The sequence below is a fragment of the Heterodontus francisci genome, chromosome 5 (assembly GCF_036365525.1).
Source record: "Heterodontus francisci isolate sHetFra1 chromosome 5, sHetFra1.hap1, whole genome shotgun sequence".
Taxonomy (NCBI): Eukaryota; Metazoa; Chordata; class Chondrichthyes; order Heterodontiformes; family Heterodontidae; genus Heterodontus; species Heterodontus francisci.
Window position 1 is genome coordinate 174,553,471 of NC_090375.1, and position 22,732 is coordinate 174,576,202.

The window sequence follows — 22,732 nt, forward strand, 5'->3', positions numbered from 1 at the left end:
AACAGGGGTCAGCATTACTGTCCTAAAGAGAGAGTAAGCAGTAAGCTGCAGCACACATGGAAGTGGCTGAAGGTTATGTTGGTGAAGATGACATGCACTTAGATACAAGGATAAACGTAAATATTTTAGGTGCAAGGAAGAATTTGCATTTATGTAACACCTCATCATGACTGGCCAATGTCCCAAAGCACTTCGCACAGAATGAATTACATTTTGAAATTACTGTTATGTTGGTAAATTGACAGCAACCTGCATCAGAAAAGTCAATGGACTTCGATTAGACATTCAGATTTCTGGAATTAGGGACAGTGCTAAACACAACAAACCCAACGTCTGTTCCAAAAGCAGATCCAAATTACTGCCCTATCTTCCTAACCAGCAAGGATGCCGATTCCAGACTGTGGGCTTGTAAGTGCAGAACTAAGAACATCCAAAGGCACATGAGATCAGTTAACACTATGCACCGCCAGACCAGCAAGCAAACGACAGAGATAGTAGACAGATAGCAAAACCTGTAATAGGAATAGGAATATAGCAATAGGAAACAAAAAAAGAGGTCCACTTGGCCTCTCCAAGCAGAGTTCAGACTTTTCTGCCTAAACTCTGGGTCAAAGATAGACAATATGCAGTCAGACTACCCACAATTCTCTATGATCAACTCATTTGAATAATCATTTTCAGCTGTCAATCCAGATTTGGCCCTGTGCAGGGGGCTAGGATTATGGCAGATGTACAAAATGCTCCCAGCTGGTGGAATTTATGGATCCATGCACTGAAAAGTAAATAGTTACAAAAGGAGATAAATACTGTTTAAATTTTTATATAGCTTCTAAACGAAATTTTGAGTATGTCAACCTTTGCCAAGGCTAGCAGTGGAGGTAGGAGGGGAGGAGAAACAGAAGAATTGCCAGACAAATGAAAACACAATATGAAGGTCTGAAACAAGGGCCTGTGATGGACCAAACCCTTGATTATTGGTTACCAAAACAGATATGCAAGCCACACGAGTTGGGTTGCCCTATTTGGCACTTCAGCACTTTCTTCCAACAGAACAGCAATGCGCTATCTCTAGTAGCAGGTGGTGATTGGCCTTAACATTGCACACATTGGGCTGAATTTTATTGGGGCACCGTCTGCGGCAGCGCCCTTTGAACTCAGCCCGGCGCCCACATTTAGCAGCCGCCGCAAAGCCCCCGCGATATTACGTGCGGGGGCTCGTTAGCATCACTGCTCCGAGCCTCCCCCTAGATATTACGTGGGGAGAGGCGGGACATCCAGCGCAGTGAGGAACCCTTTGACAGCTGTGCAGCAGGTGCTGGGGCCCTATTTTAAGTGCCCCAGCACCTGTTTCCTGTCAAAGAAGTACTTACCTGACTGAAGAGTGGGGCTGCTGTCAATCTGGCAGAAAAGCAGAAAGCGCTGCAGAAATCCAGCAGGTCAGGCAGCATCTGTGGAGTGAGAAGCAGAGTTAACAGACCTGAAAGTTAACCCTGCTTCTCTCTCCACAGATGCTGCCTGGCCTGCTGAGTGACCCCAGCACTTTCCGTTTTGCTGCCATATACATACATGCTGTGTCCCAGTGTCCCGTGAAGTTGCAATCCTCTTCCACTCAAGTGTAACATTCCTTCTTGTAGGTGTGCCGCACCTGGGTGAATAATCGTACATTTGCACATTCCAGGACGTGAGACTTATATAGACCATAAAATGTATAGCAGAGGTTTTACAGAGAATACACTGACACAAATGGGAATGCACGGGTGTCACAGCAATGTAAACACATTGTTCACTAAATGTTCCTCACCAACATACGTGTCCTTTTCTCTGTGCGAACGATGTGTTCCAGCATGTAGCACCAATGTCACATCATTTCTTTGCACTGTTGGTCCTTCAAAAGAGCCAACGTATGCAACATCATTGCAATACCACCATTACACATGAGCGTCTCCACGGACTCAGTGACATGGACATTGGCTTAGACAGCTGCTGCCTCTAATGGTTTACACAGGGATGCTGCAGATGTGGACTGTGGCACAGCAGGTGAGCAAGAGTGATATGTGGCTTGCAGAGCTCATGTCGGTTCCTATGCAGCAGACAGCCTTTGTCTGATAAGCCACTTCCGTACATCCCCACATCACTGCTAGCCCTGCGCGCAGAGCCTGGGTGCCATCTGCCCTCCCATGCGTTTTTCATATTGTAGGTCCACAGCGTCCTCGTAATCCAAGAAGGAATCCTGTTGATGTCTCTCATCATGCCAGACCTACTGGGTGCATAGTTGTGCAGAGCAGCAAAGAAAGGAGCTGGCCTTTTTGGCCCGTAGTGCAGGACATCACTCTATCCATACAGGCATTGGAGGCGTTCTTTCAGCATGCCGATCTCCTGCTCAATGGTGGCTCACGTAGCTCAGTGGCTGGCGTTGTATCTCTCCCTCTGCAGCAGTGGTGGAGTCTCTCACTGGTATTGGGAACCATGTCTGCAAAGGATAGCCCTTATCTCTAAGAAGCCACCCCTCCATCTAAGCCAGTTCAGTGAACAGCGGTGGCAGCCGGGACTGGCGCAAGACCCAGGTGTCATAGCAGCTGCTTGAGAAGCGGTCACACATTCGTTGCAAGCATCTGCGGTGTTAACATACCAGCTTCACCTAGATTGAGAGGACTCCTTTAATGGTGACATCTGCAGGTGGCAGCCTGGCAGTAGGCCTGATGGCCACATAGGTGCAGTCTATGAACATTACAACCTATGATTCATCGGCAATGGTGCCAGAACCAATGGCCCTCTGGGCCTGGCTGTGAGAGTCCGTCCTGAAGCGGACATCCTCACTGGCCCTCCGGTGCAGGGCACTGGTGTCCTCCCTGACGCAGTGGTGCACTACTGACTGTGTGACCCCACAAAAGGTCTCTGGCGGGCCCCTAAAAGGCTGCGGAGGCTTCAGGCTTGAGAACCGCTGCCACTATGAGGAACACAGGCATGGGATGTCCACCGGAGCCCAAGGGCTGCAGGTCATCCTTGAGCAGGGCACAGAGACGTGTCACCACCCTCTCTACGTGCGCAATCGCCTCTGACACTGGTGCTCTGACATCCGATGGCATGTCATGTGGGACCTGTAGGTGCACGGCAACCGTAATGGCGGGCTCCCCTTGGGGGCTGCTGCTCATGACCGGGAGCCTCTACATGGATCACACCTGCCTGTTGATATTGCCTCTGGTGCTTATGGATCCTCACGTGCAGAGGATCACACAATGTAGGATGTGCCATACCTATTTCCATGTGATAAATAAAGTTGAACCCTGCATGTATTCAACAGGGCATGGATTGGTGTTGATGGGTAAATCAGGTGCTTTCCTGGATCAACTAGGTGGCACGCCATGGCATTGGCCATCTTGGCCAACACTGAGTGGCACAACATGACCACATCAAGATCCTACCAGCTAAATCGATTGCCCCCACCATCCATAAAACTTTAATGCTCCTGCCCTTTGTCACCCTCCCCACACACAGGGTGCCTAGTGTAGCACTACCCCCTCACAAACATGGAACACTGTTAATTAAGGGTTGGTACACGGTACCTCCCTTCATTCCAAAACAGCTTTCCCTCCAGTAATCCCAGATCCCCTCCCTTTCAGAATGCAGAGTGCGACCCATATGTCACCCCCCCCCACTTCCCTTTAAGAATGCAGAGTTCGACCCCTGCATGTCCCCACCTCCCTTCCAAAATGCAGAGTTGGACCCGTGTAACCCCCTCCCATCTCCCTTCCATAATGCAGAATGAGCACCCGCCAGTTTTGCAGATCGTGAACGGGACAGCATGTGACGACCGCCTGTTCAACAAAAAAATCCAGCAGTATCAGTGGAGGCAGCGGGCTGCAAAATCAGCAAAGTTAAGTAATCATTACCATATGTTGATTGTGGTGCCGCCACCGTGCAGCCAGGGGGGGGGGCTGCGCCGAGGGACCACCGCCACCAGTAAATTGCAGTGGGCCTGTCTCGACGTCGCGGGTCGAGGCGGGCCTCTCCCCGCGGTGATCCGCAGCGTCAAGGAGCCGGTAAAATTCAGCCCATTATCTGCAGGAACTGGGAACAGATGCACAGCGTGGTGGAACACTTGACGAGGTCCAAAAACTTGTACCATAAATTGTCGCCAGTCATCTCGTTCCACGTTTACTGCTCACTCATGCTGAGCCCTTACATTAATTTATAGCTCTGTCATTGTCTTCAATGCATGCTCATAGGTCACTAAGGCAAACCTTCACGATGCAACATCGAGCATCAGCACAGACTGATTGAGCCAACTAGACTGTTTCTGTATTGTCTATTTATGTAATCTCTGACAAGCTCCAATGACTTATTAATTACCTTTAGTGGCACATAGCCCCCACTATCAAGATCAACTAAAGACAACTGGTCTTATAAAAAGGGACACAAAGGTTGACTTGCATTTATATAGCACAGATCTCAACATCTCAAAGTTTTTTTTATATTGTTTCACAGGATGTGGGCGTTGCTAGCAAGACCAGCATTTGATGCCCATCCTGAACTGTCCTTGAGAACAAAGTGGTTTGCTAGGTCATTTCAGACGGCAATCAACAATCAACTACATTGCGGTGGGTCTGGAGTCACATGTAGGCCAGACCAGGTAAGGACAGCAGATTTCCTTCCCTAAAAGGACATGAGTGAACCAGATGGGTTTTTATGACAATCAATGATAGTTTCACGGTCACCATTACTGAATTCAATTCCAGATTTTGAATTAATTAATTGAATTTAAATTCCATCAGCTGCTGTGCAGGTATTTGAACCAATGTCCCCAGGTAATTAGCTTAGGCATCTGGATTACTAGTTCAATGACATTACCACTATGTCACAGTCTCCCCAGTGCTTTGTTTGTAACGAATTACTTCGAAGTAATTTAAATACTTGACACAGTCAAATCTTACAAGAGCATCAGATCTCAAGTCACTGTAAATGAACCTAGCTAGCTGTATGATGATAGTCATACACTAACACGAAAGGTGGCTTGCAGGTTAGATACATTTGTCACTCTGCTCATGTCAAATTTCAAAAGTTCAAGGCTACTTTTCTGCTTGTACAAAAAGTTGGTACATTGAGAGCACTATTTCAACCTGGAAAAAGGCCCCTCACCTGAACCATAGGTGGTGAACACACACGCTTCCAATGATACACTCAAGTAGCTGCGGTAGGGTCTGTGGACTCTCATAATTTAGTAATAGTGAGTATGTGCAATGAGCCTCAGGCAGACGTTCACTGATCATTTCTATGGAACTCCATCTCATTCTCTAGCTCCCTAAAGAATTCTCAGAGGAATGTCCATTCTACCAGCTATTTCAATTGAAAGTCAAAATCCTTTGAATAGAATGAAGCGTAATTGGAGAAAAATGCAAAACTTAAAATTATACATTTAAATACAAAAAAAAACTAAAAATGCATTAAACTAAATGCAAAACAGCAAAATAAAAAATGCAAAATAGTAGCTTATGCTTACTCAGAAAAAAACGATGTCATTCAGAAACTAATTGCTTCAGGCCATGATGCGAGATTGGAAATGCACCTGTTTTATACTGGCAGTATGTGATGATACATTTCTGAACCAATCATGGAAATTGTGGGGAAAGGAAGTCCTACTTCAATTTGCATAATTATTGTACCCTAAATTGGGAGTCCAAAACATGCCTGAGGATAGGCCCATGCTCCAATCATAAAAAAAACTGACAGCGTGCACCCGGGACAATGTTCCCCCCCCCACTCCCCCATCATTACTGAGGTGTGACCATGTGACACCAACACAGACCAGTTTCTACAAATGTCATCTTGGCTCGGCTGATGGCCCTCTCACCAAGGTTATTGAGGACTGAAGGCTATATGACCAAGGGATCATCTTTCAAGGCTCCAACTGCCTGCTCAGGTAGACATGAAAGATCTACCAGGCAGAACTTTCAACCTTGACAGGGGTTCAATGGAAAGGAAAAAAATCGTCCCTTGCGCATAACAGGCAGCTGATCCATTATTGCTCATATTACACACTGATGTAGTTAAAGGTTCTGGCACGTATTACAATTAGGGAGTTATTCCAGTGTCCTAGCCAACATTCCTCTCTCAACGAACACCATTAGAGCTAAATTGTGGGGGTCTTGCTGTGCACAATTCAATTGCCACATCTGCCCACATAACATTAATACACATCAAAATTAAACCATTGGTTGCAAAATTCCTTTAGACGTCTTTTTAAAGGCAGGTTCCTTGTTTTTCAAAGTTACAATTATGGCCATTGTTTATTTTAATTCTGGAAATTTGGCAACCAACAAGAAACTTCAAACCCATAAAGCCCTGAGCAATCTATCAACTTATATATCTGGACTCCTCACGTGCCAAATAAAAGGAGAAACTAGCCAGGACACCCAGAGAAGTTCAGACCTCAGAACAAAGTTACGGAGGGGGGCCTGAAACACCACAAAATGTTATGTTCTCGTAAAATGCATCCTTTCCTGTGTCATATTTGAAAATGTAATAATAAAGCCATGTAATACAATACATGTTTTAAACAGTTTTTTTTTCTGTAAATGACAAACTATTTTCAATAAATATATTTGATAAGGATAGGAATTATGTAATTTGGCAAATCATTACTATTCTAACAAAACCAGCATGAGACAAGTATACTATTCCCTCACAATTCACTGCCAAACATTTATAGGAAACCAAACCTTTGGTCCATATAAAACAATTAAAATCCTTTAACGAGATAGTAAATATTTTGTAAACAACTTCAATGGAGGGAGGCACATCAGAACACTAAACAGATCACAGAATAACAGTGAAGCATATAGTGCAGACTCAAACTGGGCCCCAGACCATTTTTGGGAGCGAACAATAATGTAAAAAAAGGGCATTTTTATTGATTCTGTGCTTTAATTTTATCTAGAATAATGCATTTAAAACAATATCAATAAACACAGCTGTTACAACCAGGAGAGAGGGGTCTAGGGGTTCCCTCTCAGCCTTTGCCTGGTTTAACAGTAACAGGGTTTAATTTTAAAAGTGTTTTTCGCTGCCACTTAGTGAGTCCTTGTTCACTGCTCCAAGTGTAAGACAAAGAAATGAAACAGCTTTCCTTAGATTTAAACAAGAAAGACAGAAATTTATTAATCTTAAACTCTAAGCCAGTTAACGACTACGAATATGCAACACGACCACGCTAGCATGCAGACGCAATAAACACCTGCAGATAGAGAGAGAAAAAGGAGGAATAAAGGGGAAAAGTTTGAGGCACTATATGGTCGTTAGTCCTTCAAGTTCAACGTGGAGTCTATGGTTGCCGTTAAGTCTTGCAAATCGTTGGGGCCCAGTTCATGCTTCAATTTGTTATAATGTAGGAGCCTTTCCTCTCTAGGTTTACGTGTCTTCCGTGGGTCTGGTGGCTTGGGGAGAGAGACAGAGAGAGAGAGACAGAGAGAGAGAGACAGAGAGAGAGAGACAGAGAGAGAGAGACAGAGAGAGAGAGACAGAGAGAGAGAGACAGAGAGAGAGAGACAGAGAGAGAGAGACAGAGAGAGAGAGACAGAGAGAGAGAGACAGAGAGAGAGAGACAGAGAGAGAGAGACAGAGAGAGAGAGAGAGACAGAGAGAGAGAGACAGAGAGAGAGAGACAGAGAGAGAGAGACAGAGAGAGAGAGAGAGAGACAGAGAGAGAGAGACAGAGAGAGAGAGACAGAGAGAGAGAGACAGAGAGAGAGAGACAGAGAGAGAGAGACAGAGAGACAGAGAGAGAGAGAGACAGAGAGAGAGAGACAGAGAGAGAGAGAGAGAGACAGAGAGAGAGAGAGACAGAGAGAGAGAGACAGAGAGAGACAGCCAGGCGAGAGACTTGCTTGCTTCAGCTTCAAACTGTCCTGTGGCGCGTTCAAAAATCCTGGACCGACCTGTTAGTCATGCGACCAGCTGGCTTAACCAGTCCTGGCTCTGTGGATTGTATCATCTTAGCAGGGCCTGAAATGCACTTCCTTACACCTTCAATGTCTGGTGATCAAAATCCATTCGGGGTTAACTGCAGCAGGGAACAGTCCTTTGTCTCCACAAGCAGCGTCTCTTAGTATGCAAATGTCCTTCCAGCCCAGTGTCTGGTGATCTTCAAACAAGTCATTTCTTCACTCCAGCAACAGTTTAAAATCAATGTTCTTTTTGTGGGATATGTCGAACATTCCTTGTTCCAATCCTACTCAGGCCCCCTCCCCTAACTCTTTTTCCAGTACATTGATGACTTATCGGTGCTGTTTCCTGCTCCCGCCCGGAACTAGAAAAGTTTATCAACTTTGCTTCTAATTTCCACCATTCTCACACCTTCACATGGTTCATCTCCAACACTTCCCTTCCCTGACTTCTCTGTCTCCATCTTTGGGGATAGGCTGTCTACTAATATTCATTATAAGCCCACCGACTCCCACAGCTACCTCAACTCACTTCTTCACACCCTGCCTCCTGTAGGGACTCCATTCCATTCTCCCAGTTTCTTCGTCTCCGGCACATCTGCTCTGATGATGCTACCTTCCATGACAGTGCTTCTGATATGTCTTCCTTTTTCCTCAACCGAGGAATCCCCCCCAACTGTGGTTGACAGGGCCCTCAACTGTGTCCGGCCCATTTCACGCACCTCTACCCTCACCCCTTCCCCTCCCTCCCAGAACCACGACAGAGTTCCCCTTGTCCTCATTTTCCACCCCACCAGCCTCCAGATCCAAAGGATCATTCTCCGCCATTTACACCACATCCAGCGTGATGCCACTACCAAACGCGGCTTCCCCTCCCTTCCAGTCAGCATTCCGAAGGGATCGTTCCCTCCGTGACACCCTCGTCCAGTCCTCCATTACCCCCACCACCTTGTCCCCTTCCCACAGCACCTTTCCCTGCAATCGCAGGAGATGAAATACCTGCCCATTTACCTCCTCTCCTATCCAAGGCCCCAAACACTCCTTTCAGGTGAAGCAGTAATTTATTTGTACTTCTTTCAATGTAGCATACTGTATTTGCTGCTCACAATGTGGTCTCCTCTACATTGTGGGAGACCAAACGCAGATTGGGTGACTGCTTTGCGGAACACCTCCACTCAGTCCATAAGCATGACCCCGAGCTTCCGGTTGCTGGGCATTTCAACACACCCCCCTGCTCTCATGCTCACATCTCTGTTCTGGGATTGCTGCAGTGTTCCAGCGAACATCAACGCAAGCTCAAGGAACAACATCTCATTTACCGATTAGGCACACTGCAGCCTACCGGCATGAACACTGAATTCAATAACTTCAGAGCATGACGGGCCCCCCTTTTTATGTTTAGTTATTTTTTCTTTTTTATTTGGTTATTTTATTTTAGATTTTTGTTTAAAGTGTGTTTAGTTTGTTTCTACTGTGCCTACCCACTGTTAGTTTTTTTTTATTTTAATGTTTGCGCTTGGAGTGCTTTACAGTCTATTCACACCATCTCTGCACTAACGCTTTGTCTTTCAACACACCATTAACGTACCGTTTGCCTTTGTTCCATGACCTTCTGGTCAGTTATTCTCTGTGACCTTGTCCTATTAACACTTTCTCTTTTGTTATCTCTTGCCCCAACCCCCCGCTTTACTTGCTTAAAATCTTTTACATTTCTGATATTTGTCAGTTCTGAAGGGTCACTGACCTGAAACGTTAACTTTGTTTCTCTCTCCACAGAGGCTGCCAGACCTGCTGAGTATTTCCAGTATTTCTTGTTTTCATTCAAAATCAATGTTCATTTGACAAAATTATGATGTCTCATTCTTGGGAGGTGGGGTTCTGCATGACACAGCTATTACCCAATGACATTGAACAGAAATCTACATTGTTGAAAGGCTATTTGTTTCCTTACCTACAGTTACTGCAGCAACAACAGGAGAAACAATTACAGATAATGTCACGCCTCCAGTGATTGCCAGGTTCCGCTTATGTTTTGAAATATCTTTTCCTTCGTAGCGATTATGAATCTGAAATTTATAAAAAACAAAACTTCAACAAGGCATACAAGTAGCTTTCCTTCATTATAGTTACTCCAGCATTCCACTAAATATGTATCAGTTTGGGCTCTCCAACAGGAGGAGGAGCTGGAGAAAAAAAGGGAAAACAGAGAAGCCACCTTTATCTCACTAAGCACCTGCGAAATAACTTGGGATTTTTTACTACGTTAAAAGTGTTACATAAATGAAAGTTATTATTAGAGAAGGAAGAGGTCTTGATAGAGAGTGGCCGGGGGGGTGGGGGGGCGGTGGTGGGGAAGAGTCGGGGAACTTAACAACATAAGATGCAGGAGTAAGTCATTCAGCCCTTTGAGCCTGCTCTGTCAGTCATTCAATAAGATCATTCTGAACTCCTACATCAACTCTACTTTCCAGTACTATCCCTATATCCCTTTATATCCAAAAATCTATTGACCTCTGTCTTGAATATACTCAATGTCTGAGCATTCACAGCTCTCTGGGGTAGAGAATGCCAAAAATTCACAACCTTTTGAGTAAAGAAATCTCTCATCTCAGTCCTAAATGGTCAATCCCTTATTCTGAGACTCTGACTCCCTCGTTCTAGGCACCCGAGCAGGGGAAACATTCTCCCAGCAGCTACCCTGTCGAGCCCCCTAAGAATTTTATGTTTCAATGAGATCACCTCTCATTCTTCTAAACTCTAACAAATATAGGCCTAGTCTACACAAACTCTCCTCATAAGACAATCCCCCCCCATCCCAGCAATCAGTCTACTGAACCTTCATTGCACTCCTTCTAACATAAGTATACCCTTCCTTAGGTAAGGAGATCAAAATTGTAGACAGTACTCCAGGTGTGGTCTCAACATGGCTCTGCAGAACTGCAGTAGGGAGCGGAGGGAAGTGAAGGAGGGACAAAGGGGTGTGGGATGCACATGAATAGGTTTAACCTACACTAGTTAGGGTTCTCAGACTTCAGTAGGTTTAAAAATCTGTTTTAAAAAATGCAACTTGTGATCCAAAACGCATTAAGCTGATGTTAAAACTGATCCACTCTAGGAATTTCACAGATTTTCTTATTTTATTGCACACTAGCTGGTATTTTTCTTCCAATTTAGAGAAGGTTAGCATGGATTCAAACTTTGGCACAGCTATTTGGTAGAAATTTTTTTTTTTACCTCGTCACATTTCAAATCCATTCAGAAGGAATTATAAAGCCTTAATTCTAAGAACAGGCAAGCAAAAATCCTGTTGGATAGTAGTATATGGTAACACTAAAAATTCTATTTTTAAACCTGCCTTTTACATGACCCAGTAGATAATCGTATTTTTAGCTGAGGCCTTCTCCATTTTATATCATATATAGGAAACTCGCTCAAGTTGCAGACCTCAAGCCTCCCTCATAAGAGCATCTTGCAGTTCTTAACACAAGAAATTCTCCAACTGGTCAGAATAGTTTTACAAAATCATGGATTATACATTTTAATATCAGGTCGGTTTAAAACAAAAAACAAAGAAATCCTCAGTTTGATGTTATTGATATTAATAGAATCTATGGCAAACTAGGCAACCGAGTGTGCAGCTACTGTCCTACCAAATGCTTTACTTTTAGTGGCAACCCAGATTCGAATGAAGGTCTCTATCATTTTAGTGTCTGTCACCAACAAATGGTGCTGCCAACTGGTCACAATAATTTACAATTCTAGTTTACAACATACATTAGTCATATTACAAAGCAACTAAACTGTGTACAACCATATTTCAGCTGCAATCTGAAGACCAAATAAAGGCTGCAAAGCAAATAAATCAGACAACACAGCTGCACACAAAATATTAAACTGGGCTGAATGCCACAGGATATTGCATAACACTAAAGTTCCATGACTGGCAGTATCTACTTATTACTGATTTAATATTTTTCCTGCCTACTGCAATGGTTTATTTTGCAAAAGAGAAAAAGGGTAAAGTAGTGATTTTGTTGCCTGCATCCACACATACTCAAGTACTGTGTCTAAAGGTTATACTTCCTTTACAAAAATGCAAGCCTCACCTAAAAAGTGAACATTGTCACCATTTTTCCCCAACAGCAAAATAAAGTATTTTTCACTGCAGATTTGTTTCCTCATCCTTTTAATTGGTGCTTTCTTGCTTTAATTTACATTCCTGAATCAGGAAACTAAATAATTACTAAAATGTTACAACTATATGCTGAAATTAACTGATCATTTGGAGGAAGTTGAATGTTAAACCTCTTTTGAACCAGTGGGTGATGGCAACACACAGTGTCGCACTGAGCAACACTGAAGACAAGTCTCTGAACATCAGGCCTGCCCCTTCAAAAGAGATGGGGAGGGTGAAGCTGATGATTTATCTTCAGTAATATAAGACAATACAGAACTCACTACCAACTATGATGTCCTGGACCAGGTGAACCCCTCCAGGTTGTCTACACTTCTATTTTGAATTTTTATTTTGTTAGGTCATTCTCAATATCTGGAGTCTGTGTCTAGAGAAAAGGCTCTAGTGAGAAAAAGGAGGATTATTTTCTAATGTTCCCTAAACATTTAGCAAACTGAAGGTGGAAACTACTGTTAAAATACAAGACGTGTCCCTAAAAGCAAAAAAAAAGTTCTTCCTCCCTCCACAGGTACTGCTCAACCTGTTGAGTATTTTCCATTTTTGCGTTCCAGTACCCGCAGTATAGCATCTTTTTGGAAGCCTTTTATGACTGGGAAAGCAAGCCATTACTGATAATGAGAGAAAGGGTAAATAGTATGAAATAGGTTCAAGTCTCAATAGTTCTCAAATCTAAAAGAGAAAGACTTTTAGAAGGGAAATGACTGATATCCTTCCTTTAATTCTTCTCTCCACCACCACCCCCCCCTCAACTCTATCATGTCAGATCACCTAAGTGGGGCATCTATCATACCACAACTGAGACAGTGATCATCAGTAGGCAATTCTATTGCTTTCTCAACTAACTCCCAGACAAGGATACAGTCCCAAGGATCTGTGAACAGGCACAGAAACAAGTACACAAGTTCCCCTGTCTGGCCCAGGATGAGAACCCATTTACAGTGCCACTCCGTCATAATTGATATAGTTGATAAACATATCAAATTTTCTCCTGAAATAAGACTATAGGTTTCACATCCATGGTGGAATTTAAAAAACTGAATCCAGCTTGGCAATGAATTCACAAAAACTTGGTGCTTCCTACTTTTAGGTTTGGAGTATTAAAAATGGCCTTTTTGTGAGAATCAGGGGGATTATCTCAATTTTACAACCACTTCCTCAATATTTAAGAGGCATCACATGACAAACTATCAGTAACTCTCCACAAGTACACATCTTTTAATCTACAAGCACCAAGTTTCAGAAAACTATGCAGAAATGGTAGTTTGTTCTTCCTTTTGCCAAGTGAACCAACAGTCAGTACAAATATAGGTTTCATACTCATCACGCTGGATACGTAGCACTTGTCTGCCATATTATGACTGCCTATAAACAAGGGTTCTAAATATTTTTTGTTAGACAACAGTCAAAATTAATAAAATCTGAAACCAATACTACAGTTAGAATTGAGTAGTAAAAATTTAATATATTGACCTTTTTAAACCTTGATAGGGTAATCTTACAAAGTTCTAAAATCATTACAATTTCTGATTCTTATGCAAATTGCAATGATACATGGTTGCCAGTGGCCACAACTACGACTAACCAAATTAGCAAAGGTGCTTGAAGTTCATTGGTCAGCCAGAAATAAATTCTGGACGTCCTACATTCTACCTCATGTGTATGCCCAAAAGTGAACATGGCATAAATATGTATCTTACATATTTGTCAGATCTCCCATAATCTGTTTTGCACAAACTCATGATTCTAAAGAACAACGGGGGTGAAACTTTGCTTGGGCACTAGCCCAAGTGCAGTGCAGTGACTCGTCTGAACAGCTTCCAACTACAAAGAATATTTAGTATAAGCGGATGCACAGTACTGTCCATTTCTATGTGTTACCCGAGGGCCACAATTCTCTTCAAACCAGTCTACAGTTCGCTGGGTTCAATATCAGATCCTTTAGTGAGAACTTTGTTTACACGCAGATGTTGAGAGGCCTAAATGGTTAACCACTCAGTTTTCAAAGTACTTTGTTCCTCACCTCAAAAAGAGGAAGCAAACTTGAGTATTGCATTAATCCGAGAACAAATAATAAAGTCATCAAAGCTCCTCAGACTGAACTGTACCCTCCCCAGGTATGTGTGTCTTTATATAATGCCATGTTTATAAAATTACTTACTAGTCCCATTTAATGTTAATTCCAAATTTCTTTCCGTTAAAACCAGAAATGGTAAGGGCCTTGAAAATATTTTAAATGCAGTTCAATTTTAAAAGTATTTCATAAAGTAATGCCGTGGCTTCTGGGGTGTTTTTGAGATTCAAAACCTCAATATTCTTGGAAGTACTAAGGTAGTAATTAAACTCAACTACCCAGTGCCAATTTGATTGCTGAGAGAACAAATGCTCAACATCCACATGGTTCCAAGTCAGAGCAGATAGCAAAGTTCTGATTAAACCGGATCACTTCTCGATCCCAGCTGGGAAAAAAAAAATCTCAGTTTGTACATGCCTATAAATTAATAGGCATGTACACTGCAGAGAAATGTGCATACAGGGTCAGCTGGTTTAGATGCAGAGAGATTGCACCACAAAGACTTTAACAAGGACGTTCGCTCACGATAGAACTTCCTGGTCCTTCGAGAAATGTTAGTGTTAAGCCATTCAGAGAGAAATTCTATGGAAGGATCACAGGCAGAGCTCCACATTGACCACAGGATTTAAGGTTATTCAATGATTTGTTGGGACTCTGTTTTGAGAGCATGCAGACCAGTTTAAGTAAAGCACAATGCAACCAGGCAGAAAGGCAACTGGGGCTGAGATCCTATATGTTCAACTACTTACCACTACAGACATTTCCTGTGGTAAACTGCAAGCAGGATATTTTCTATCTATCTATATATGCCTTTATGGAGTCGACTGCAGAGTCAGCTGGGCACAATACTCATCTGAAAACTATTTGAGGAATTTAATTTTATTAGGATTTAGAATGGGCCTTGAACTTTTTTTTTGCTGTATAAATACTGTATTGATACGGCATGGCAAATATTTGTTAGTGTTGTTCACAGTAATTCTCTTATAGCACTGCCAAAAAGTATGTCTTGCAACTGAAAATGTATAACGTGGCGACAGCTGAACAATTTATAACATCACACAAAATATAAGAGGAATTTAAAATGTTTCTTAAACTTACTGGATTGCCAGAAACAAAAACATACACTGCAGTCCTCAAGAAGAATTTAAAGGGGGTTTTCCTTGTGCTACCCTAATCGCCACCGTCCTGCCTCCCCACTCTCCGCCAAAAAAATTACGTCCATTAATAATGTGCAATTCAGATGTTCCACTGTCATTACACATTGAAGTACTTCTAACCATGTCTGAGCATTACGAAACCTTCCTTATCAGAACAGTACTATACAAAAAGAGTACTGCTGTGAAGGCCCTCACTTACAAGACTAGTTATTCAATAGTCATCCTGCTTTGGATCCAGGAATCAAAATTCAGGAACAAAGAGGATTCCAAGTCCTCCTTCAGGGGGCTTTGTAACTTTAATTGCTTTTGGGAAAATTTACTCGACATTAAATATTTAGTTCCAAACCAGATCAGGTTTTAAAACACTTCAAATACTGATGACTATATTGTACCTTTCGGCCTACATATACAGGAATGCCAATAATCATGGCTGGAATGGCAATTCCTGCAATGAGAGCTATTCCTACTGGAGCACCGACCAACGTGCCAAGCTGCCACAGAATCTTCTTTTTACGACTCCAGGGTTTCTTTCCCCAAAACGTACAGCCAGACGGACTAGAAAGAGATGCACAAGTAAAAACCCAAGTTAACAAAAAAAAAATCAACTATTGAATAAATTGCACTTTTTTCATATTTCAAAAATATGAGGGTTTTTTTTTTAAAGCTACCACTTGATCATAAACGTTAGCACATTACAGAACAAAGATGCTTAAAAGTATTCAAGTACTACAAAACGGAAGATCATTTGACATCTGAAATGTAATTTTCTGGGGAGAAGGTTTAAACAATTGATTTTTCAACCTGTTTTCATTAAATTGTTTCAATTATAGATTGAGACAGAAGGATCACCCTTGAAATGATGGAACAAACCACTGCAACAGTTACACAAGTGGAATCCATGCTCTTTAATTTGTAATCACGTGTGCTCGACCAACAATTTAGGGTAGGATGCCAAATTGCACTTAGCAAATCACAAAAACTGAAACCAAAGACAGCAACCAAGACAACTCAAAGCAGTTCCATCACTTTTCTTTCAAGTAGCAGGGAGAACTGTCGTATTAAAGGCACTTACACTGTTATCAACAGAAACGCAAGCTCTCTTTCGGACAGACTAAATTATGGTAATTATGACGCAATGCTTTCAAAATCTGGCTCATTATCTTGTGAGTAGTCTGACAGGAAAGAGTTTTAATTGTAAGTTCCTTTGTTTATTTCCACTTCATTATCCCTCAAATCAAGTTTTCAATCAGTTTCCATCCCTATTCCCCTCCTTGGGCTACCAGTGATACAAAAACAAGTCCTGATTAGAAAAAATGCTGGTGACTTCTGACGTAGATCAGAGGGGCCCAAAAAGTCTAATCCATTTAAAATAAAAACATTTCAAAAAGTGAAATGGTTTTTCAACTCCAACACTGGTTGATCTCCCAATAAGTCACAGCTACCATCATTGCTGTGTTTGAGGTTAGAAGCAGAAAGCCAATGCCAAGCAATAAAAGATCACAATTGCATGCCTCTTCAAGCATCAGAAACGTGGTCACCCTGATTGGTCAGTGCTTTCTTTCCAGACAGTTTTCTCCCCTCCTCCTCCTCTCTTGAAGGTACTGATTTTTGCTCACATAATTGTACTTCTGCAAGTGTCAACAACCTTCTGGTACCCTGCACAAGATGACATTATACATACGTGTGAACAGAGAGACAGCAGATTATTCAAACTCTATTCTGTCCTCACAAAGTCCAATGCAGTGATCTGGAGCAGGAATACCCATCTTAGACCAGGGGGAATTGAAGCTAGTTGGAGTACTCGAACTGCTGAACTGCTGTCCTAGATGCACAATTTGGAAACTGAACTTGGAATCTTCTGCCTATGTTTTGGTTAAATTTGCCTTTACCAATGGAGCGATTTATTTTTTTATTTATTTTATTTAGTGATACAGCACTGAAACAGGCCCTTCGGCCCACCGAGTCTGTGCCGACCAACAACCACCCATTTATACTAATCCCACATTAATCCCATGTTCCCTACCACATCCCCACCATTCTCCTACCACCTACCTACACTAGGGGCAATTTACAATGGCCAATTTACCTATCAAACTGCAAGCCTTTGGCTGTGGGAGGAAACCGGAGCACCCGGCGGAAACGCACGCGGTCACAGGGAGAACTTGCAAACTCCGCACAGGCAGTACCCAGAACAGAACCCGGGTCGCTGGAGCTGTGAGGCTGCAGTGCTAACCACTGCACCACTGTGCCGCCCCTATTGTGGCAGTTGTTTGGAAAGTTTAAAAACAATCATTGAAAACACTTAAAAAAAAACTTTTCCCTGGACCATTCACAAAATTGCAAGGTCTTAGAAGAGAGTATTCCTTTAAGTGCTCCATTTCACACAAACTCAAGTGAACAACAGGTTGTGAACGTTTCCTACATACAGTCTTCTACTAGAAGACTGAGGAACTGACTGGAGTCCACTGGGGAGAAAAATATTCTTAACGTTTTGGTGCCAAAAAAGCAAACTTTACAAGGTTAAGGAAGACCAGACTAAACACAAATGATCCAACCCAAAACTATGTAGTAGTTTATATATTTACATAGTTAACAACAGTCTTTCAGCTTCCTCCATTAAATAAATGCCGTACAAATGTCATGGAGATCATGCAGAATAAACAAGAAGTCATGTCAATGAAGTTGCTTAAACAGATTATGTATGCAACATTGAGTTTTAATATTTTATAGATATAATTTACATAGATTGAAATTTAATAAAGCTAATGAATAATACAGAAAGCATCGTAAATTTCAAGAACTTTGATAGCTGTCAGTTACTCCTCTATTCTTGACCACAAAACTTCAAATTAAAATTTATTTTCAATAATTTATTTTGAAGGAATATGGAAGTATGAATTAGGAGGAGGAGTAGCCCATTCAGCCCTTTTGCGTCTGCTCCACCATTTAATAAGATCATGGCTAATCTGATTGCGGCCTCAATTCCACTTTCCCGCCTACCCGAGATACCCTTTGATTCCCTTGTTAGTCAAGAATTCATCTACCTCTGCCTTAAAAATATTCAATGACCCTGCCTCCACCGCTCTCTGGGGAAGAGTTCCAAACACACTCAACCCTCAGGAGAAAAAAATGTTGCCTCATCTCCATCTTAAATGGGTGAACCCTTATTTTTAAAAACATGCCCCCTAGTTCTGGTCTCTCCCACAAGGAGAAACATCCTTTCAGCCTGTCAAGTCCCCTCAGGATCTTACACCAGAGCCATGTGATGCACCTAAGCACCTGGATACAAGATGAGCAAAGATATGTTTGGATCCACTTGGTGATTTTTTTTTTAAAAAATGATTGATTTGTCAATTGTTACGACCCGGTCCTGAAGGTGTCTGGGGTCCCCTCTCAGCTTTCACCTGGTCTTAGCGTAACAGGATTTAATTTTAAACAGTGTTTTTAGCTCCCACTTGGTGAATCCTTGTTCATCGCTTTCCAATTATAAGGCAAAGAAACCAGCACAAACAGGTTCTCTTAGGTTTAAAGAAGAAAAGTCGAAATGTATTAAACCAGAACTTAAACTCTAATTCGGTTGACACCTACGAATACACAACGCGCCCACACTAGCACACATATGCGATACACACATGCAAAGAGAGACAGAAAAGAGAAGAAAAATAAAGTGGAAAAATTTGAGGCAATATCTGAAGAGTTTTTGTTATGGTTCTTCAAACTCACTGTAGAGTCCTTGATTGTAGGTAGATCTTGCTTTTCGTTGGGGCCCAGTATTCTTCTTAAACCTTGTTCACTGTAGGAGATTTTTCTCTTGGGGTCCATGCGTCTTCAGTGGATTCAGAGGCTTGTGAGAAAGAGATGGGAGCAGACAGGAGAGATCTTCTCAGTCCAGGATCAAACAGTCTTTCTCAGCTCAAACTCTGTGGCCAGTTCAAAAGAAAACCCTGGAACAGCCAGTTAGTCAAGTGACCAGCTGGTCCAGTCCTGGCCCCTGTGGATTGTATCCTCCTTAGCAGGCCCAGGAATGCGCTTCCTCACCTTCCATGTCTGTTAGTATGTAAATGTTTTTTCCAGCCACAGCTGATCTGTTTAACAAGTCATTTCCTTGCTCCAACAGTTAAAAATCAATGTTAATGACAAAATTGATGTGCCTCATTCTTGGCAGGTGGCTGTCTAGCATGACACAATTCTTCTTCTTTGGCCTCTTTGTGTCGAGAGACAATGGGTAAGCGCCTAGAGGTGGTCAGTGGTTTGTGGAGCAGCGCCTGGAGTGGCTATAAAGGCCAATTCTAGAGTGACAGACTCTTCCACAGGCGCTGCAGATAAAATTGGTTGTCAGGGCTGTTACACAGTTGGCTCTCTCCTTGCACTTGTCTTTTTTCCTGCCAACTGCTAAGTCTCTTCAACTCGCCACTCTTTAACCCCGCCTTTATGACTGTCCGCCTGCTCTGGCGATCACGGACAACTGACTCCCACGACTTGTGGCCAATGTCACAGGACTTCATGTCGCGTTTGCAGACATCTTTAAAGCGGAGACATGGACGGCCGGTGGGTCTGATACCAGTGACGAGTTCACTGTACAATGCGTCCTTGGGGATCCTGTCATCTTCCATGTGGCTCACATGGCCAAGTCATCTCAAGCGCCACTGGCTCAGTAGAGTGTATATGCTGGGGATGTTGGCCACCTCGTGGACTTCTGCGTTGGAGATACGGTCCTGCCACCTGATGCCAAGGATTCTTCAGAGGCAGCGAAGATGGAATGAGTTGAGACGTCGCTCTTGGCTGACATACGTTATCCAGGCCTCGCTGCCGTAGAGCAAGATACTGAGGACACAGGCCTGAAACACTTGGACTTTGTTTTAGTTTTTTAGTTTTAGAGATACAGCACTGAAACAGGCCCTTCGGCCCACTGAGTCTGTGCCGACCATCAACCACCCATTTATACTAATCCTACACTTATCCCATATTCCTACCACATCCCCACCTGTCCCTATATTTCCCTACCACCTACCTATATTAGGGGCAATTTATAATGGCCAATTTACCTACCAACCTGCAAGCCTTTTGGCTTGTGGGCGGAAACAGAAGCACCCGGAGAAAACCCACGCAGACACAGGGAGAACTTGCAAACTCCACACAGGCAGCACCCAGAATTGAACCCGGGTCGCTGGAGCTGTGAGGCTGCGGTGCTAACCACTGCGCCGCCCCTCCAGAAAGGCGGACACCTTTCCCATGCGCTGACACAATTAACTGAAAGAAATTGATGATAACCAAGGCTTCTCTTACATTACCACAAAAAAATGTATGTACAGAATGCAGCCGGTCCCAAATTTTGAATTTGGCACTGGTGGGGCGCATAAACCCTTGAATCTGTTGTACCTACCCAGATGTCATCTTCCACCCGTCCTTCAAATCGGTAGACTTTCCCAACTTATTCTTAACTTCTCTAAACAAATATGCTGCTGATTTGATGAATCATTGCCATAAAAATGATCTAATGACGCAAGAAAAATTCTCAATGCAGTGGGATGTGATTCAAAGAACTGAATCTCAAAGTTACTGATCCTTGAAATTTCTACCAAGTTGCGAGTACTTGAAATATGATTTGTAAACCAGACAAAATCGCTATTTATGTGTTGCACAATCGTCAGAAAGAATACGGCAGATGTAACGTCAATATTATATTTAACTGAAATAAAGGAGTTGCTAGCATCCTGATAATTCGGACCATAACCATTTCTTTTCACTAGAAAATTACAATTACCACAGCACAGTAGTTTGAACAAACTTCTGGGCACAATCGTCCATAGATCAGCCTAAACATACCTCTGTTACTAAGCAAACTGCCTGAACAAAGAAAAAAATGCTTGTTGAAGAGATAGCAGGTAATTGTGTGATTGACATAACCATACAAATTCAGAAACATTAAGTAAATAGATTCTGTTCCCATATAAGTGATACACTTCCCATTTCATTTAGGTTTTCAGTGTCACTTTAGTGGAACTGACATAACTAAAGTGCTGTAAATGGCTGCTTTTTCAAGCAGATAAAAAAAAAATTGCAGAAAGCTATGTGAAAATAATGGGAGCTCTAAATTAGAAAAACTGCAATATCGTGCATGAAGCATCCATTATTTAAGTCCTGTAATATTAAAGTATGCAACTTTTGTTTTCACATTGTAGTAGCAGGTCTCATTTATTCAATTCCCACAATATCAGTAATAAAAATCTGAATCCAATTTACTAAAATGGAACTGGATTTTTAAGTCAGCCTGCTAATTAGTAACAAAGATAAAAAATTTCCATTCCATCTATGTTGCATTTAAAATAGAAAGGAATACTTCTCCAACAGATACTTCCACAAGCAGTTTTCCACAAATTAAAGGCATACCCAGTCTAACATTTGACATACCCTGCTATTTCATCTAAATACTAGCAAGTTACATGTGACATTGCCTGCAGTCAGCTGATGTTTTCATATACAGGAATGCAATGAAATTCAGTCATTTTAGAAACTCATTCCACAGAGCCACCTAGTGGCCAGCATCAGCAACTACATTATGACAGATGATATAACAATTTATTACAAATATCCTGGCATAATTGACAGGAATTGCGCAGCCACACAAGATTTTTAACTAGCCAAACTCCTGTGCACACAGGAAGTCAAGACCAAGTTTAGTCTTCAGGTGAAGCAGGATTAGAGCCCAACAGATAATTGGGCCAAGGCTACAATTCAGTTCCCATTTTGAAGTAAAATTTTATCTTTCCAGTTCAAATTCTTGTCCACATTTATATTGGCAACTGCCCTCGTAAACAGGTCGTGCTGCAATTACAACCTCCTGGTGGTGCTGCAGTGCCTCCACTCGCCACAGGATATAGCTATGACATGACGTAAGATTATATAAGCAATATACATTATAAATGTGAACATAGGAACTTATAATAAAAAAAATTATAGGAAGGGCATGCATTCATAGAAAATCTATCAGGTTCCACACATACACTGATGACACTCAGTTCTAACCTCAGCACCACCGCTATTGACCTCTCCACTGCCTCTGATTTGTCACACTACCTGTCCATTATCCGGACGGATTATTGGGCGGCACAGTGGCGCAGTGGTTAGCACCGCAGCCTCACAGCTCCAGCGACCCGGGTTCAATTCTGGGTACTGCCTGTGTGGAGTTTGCAAGTTCTCCCTGTGTCTGCGTGGGTTTCCTCCGGGTGCTCCGGTTTCCTCCCACAGCCAAAAAAGACTTGCAGGTTGATAGGTAAATTGCCCCTTATAAATTGCCCCTAGTATAGGTAGGTGGTAGAGGAATATAGGGACCGGTGAGGATGTGGTAGGAATATGGGATTAGTGTAGGATT

The 22,732-nt window shown here is 42.5% G+C and overlaps 1 protein-coding gene across 1 annotated transcript in view; it reads right to left on the bottom strand.

Annotated features, from left to right (window-relative positions):
* rnf19a (ring finger protein 19A, RBR E3 ubiquitin protein ligase) overlaps window positions 1–22,732 on the bottom strand; it is a 247,116-nt gene that overhangs the window by 16,872 nt on the left and 207,512 nt on the right. The window contains 2 exon segments of the mRNA XM_068032374.1: window positions 9,889–10,003; window positions 15,753–15,915. Coding sequence (XP_067888475.1) covers window positions 9,889–10,003; window positions 15,753–15,915 — 278 coding nt within the window.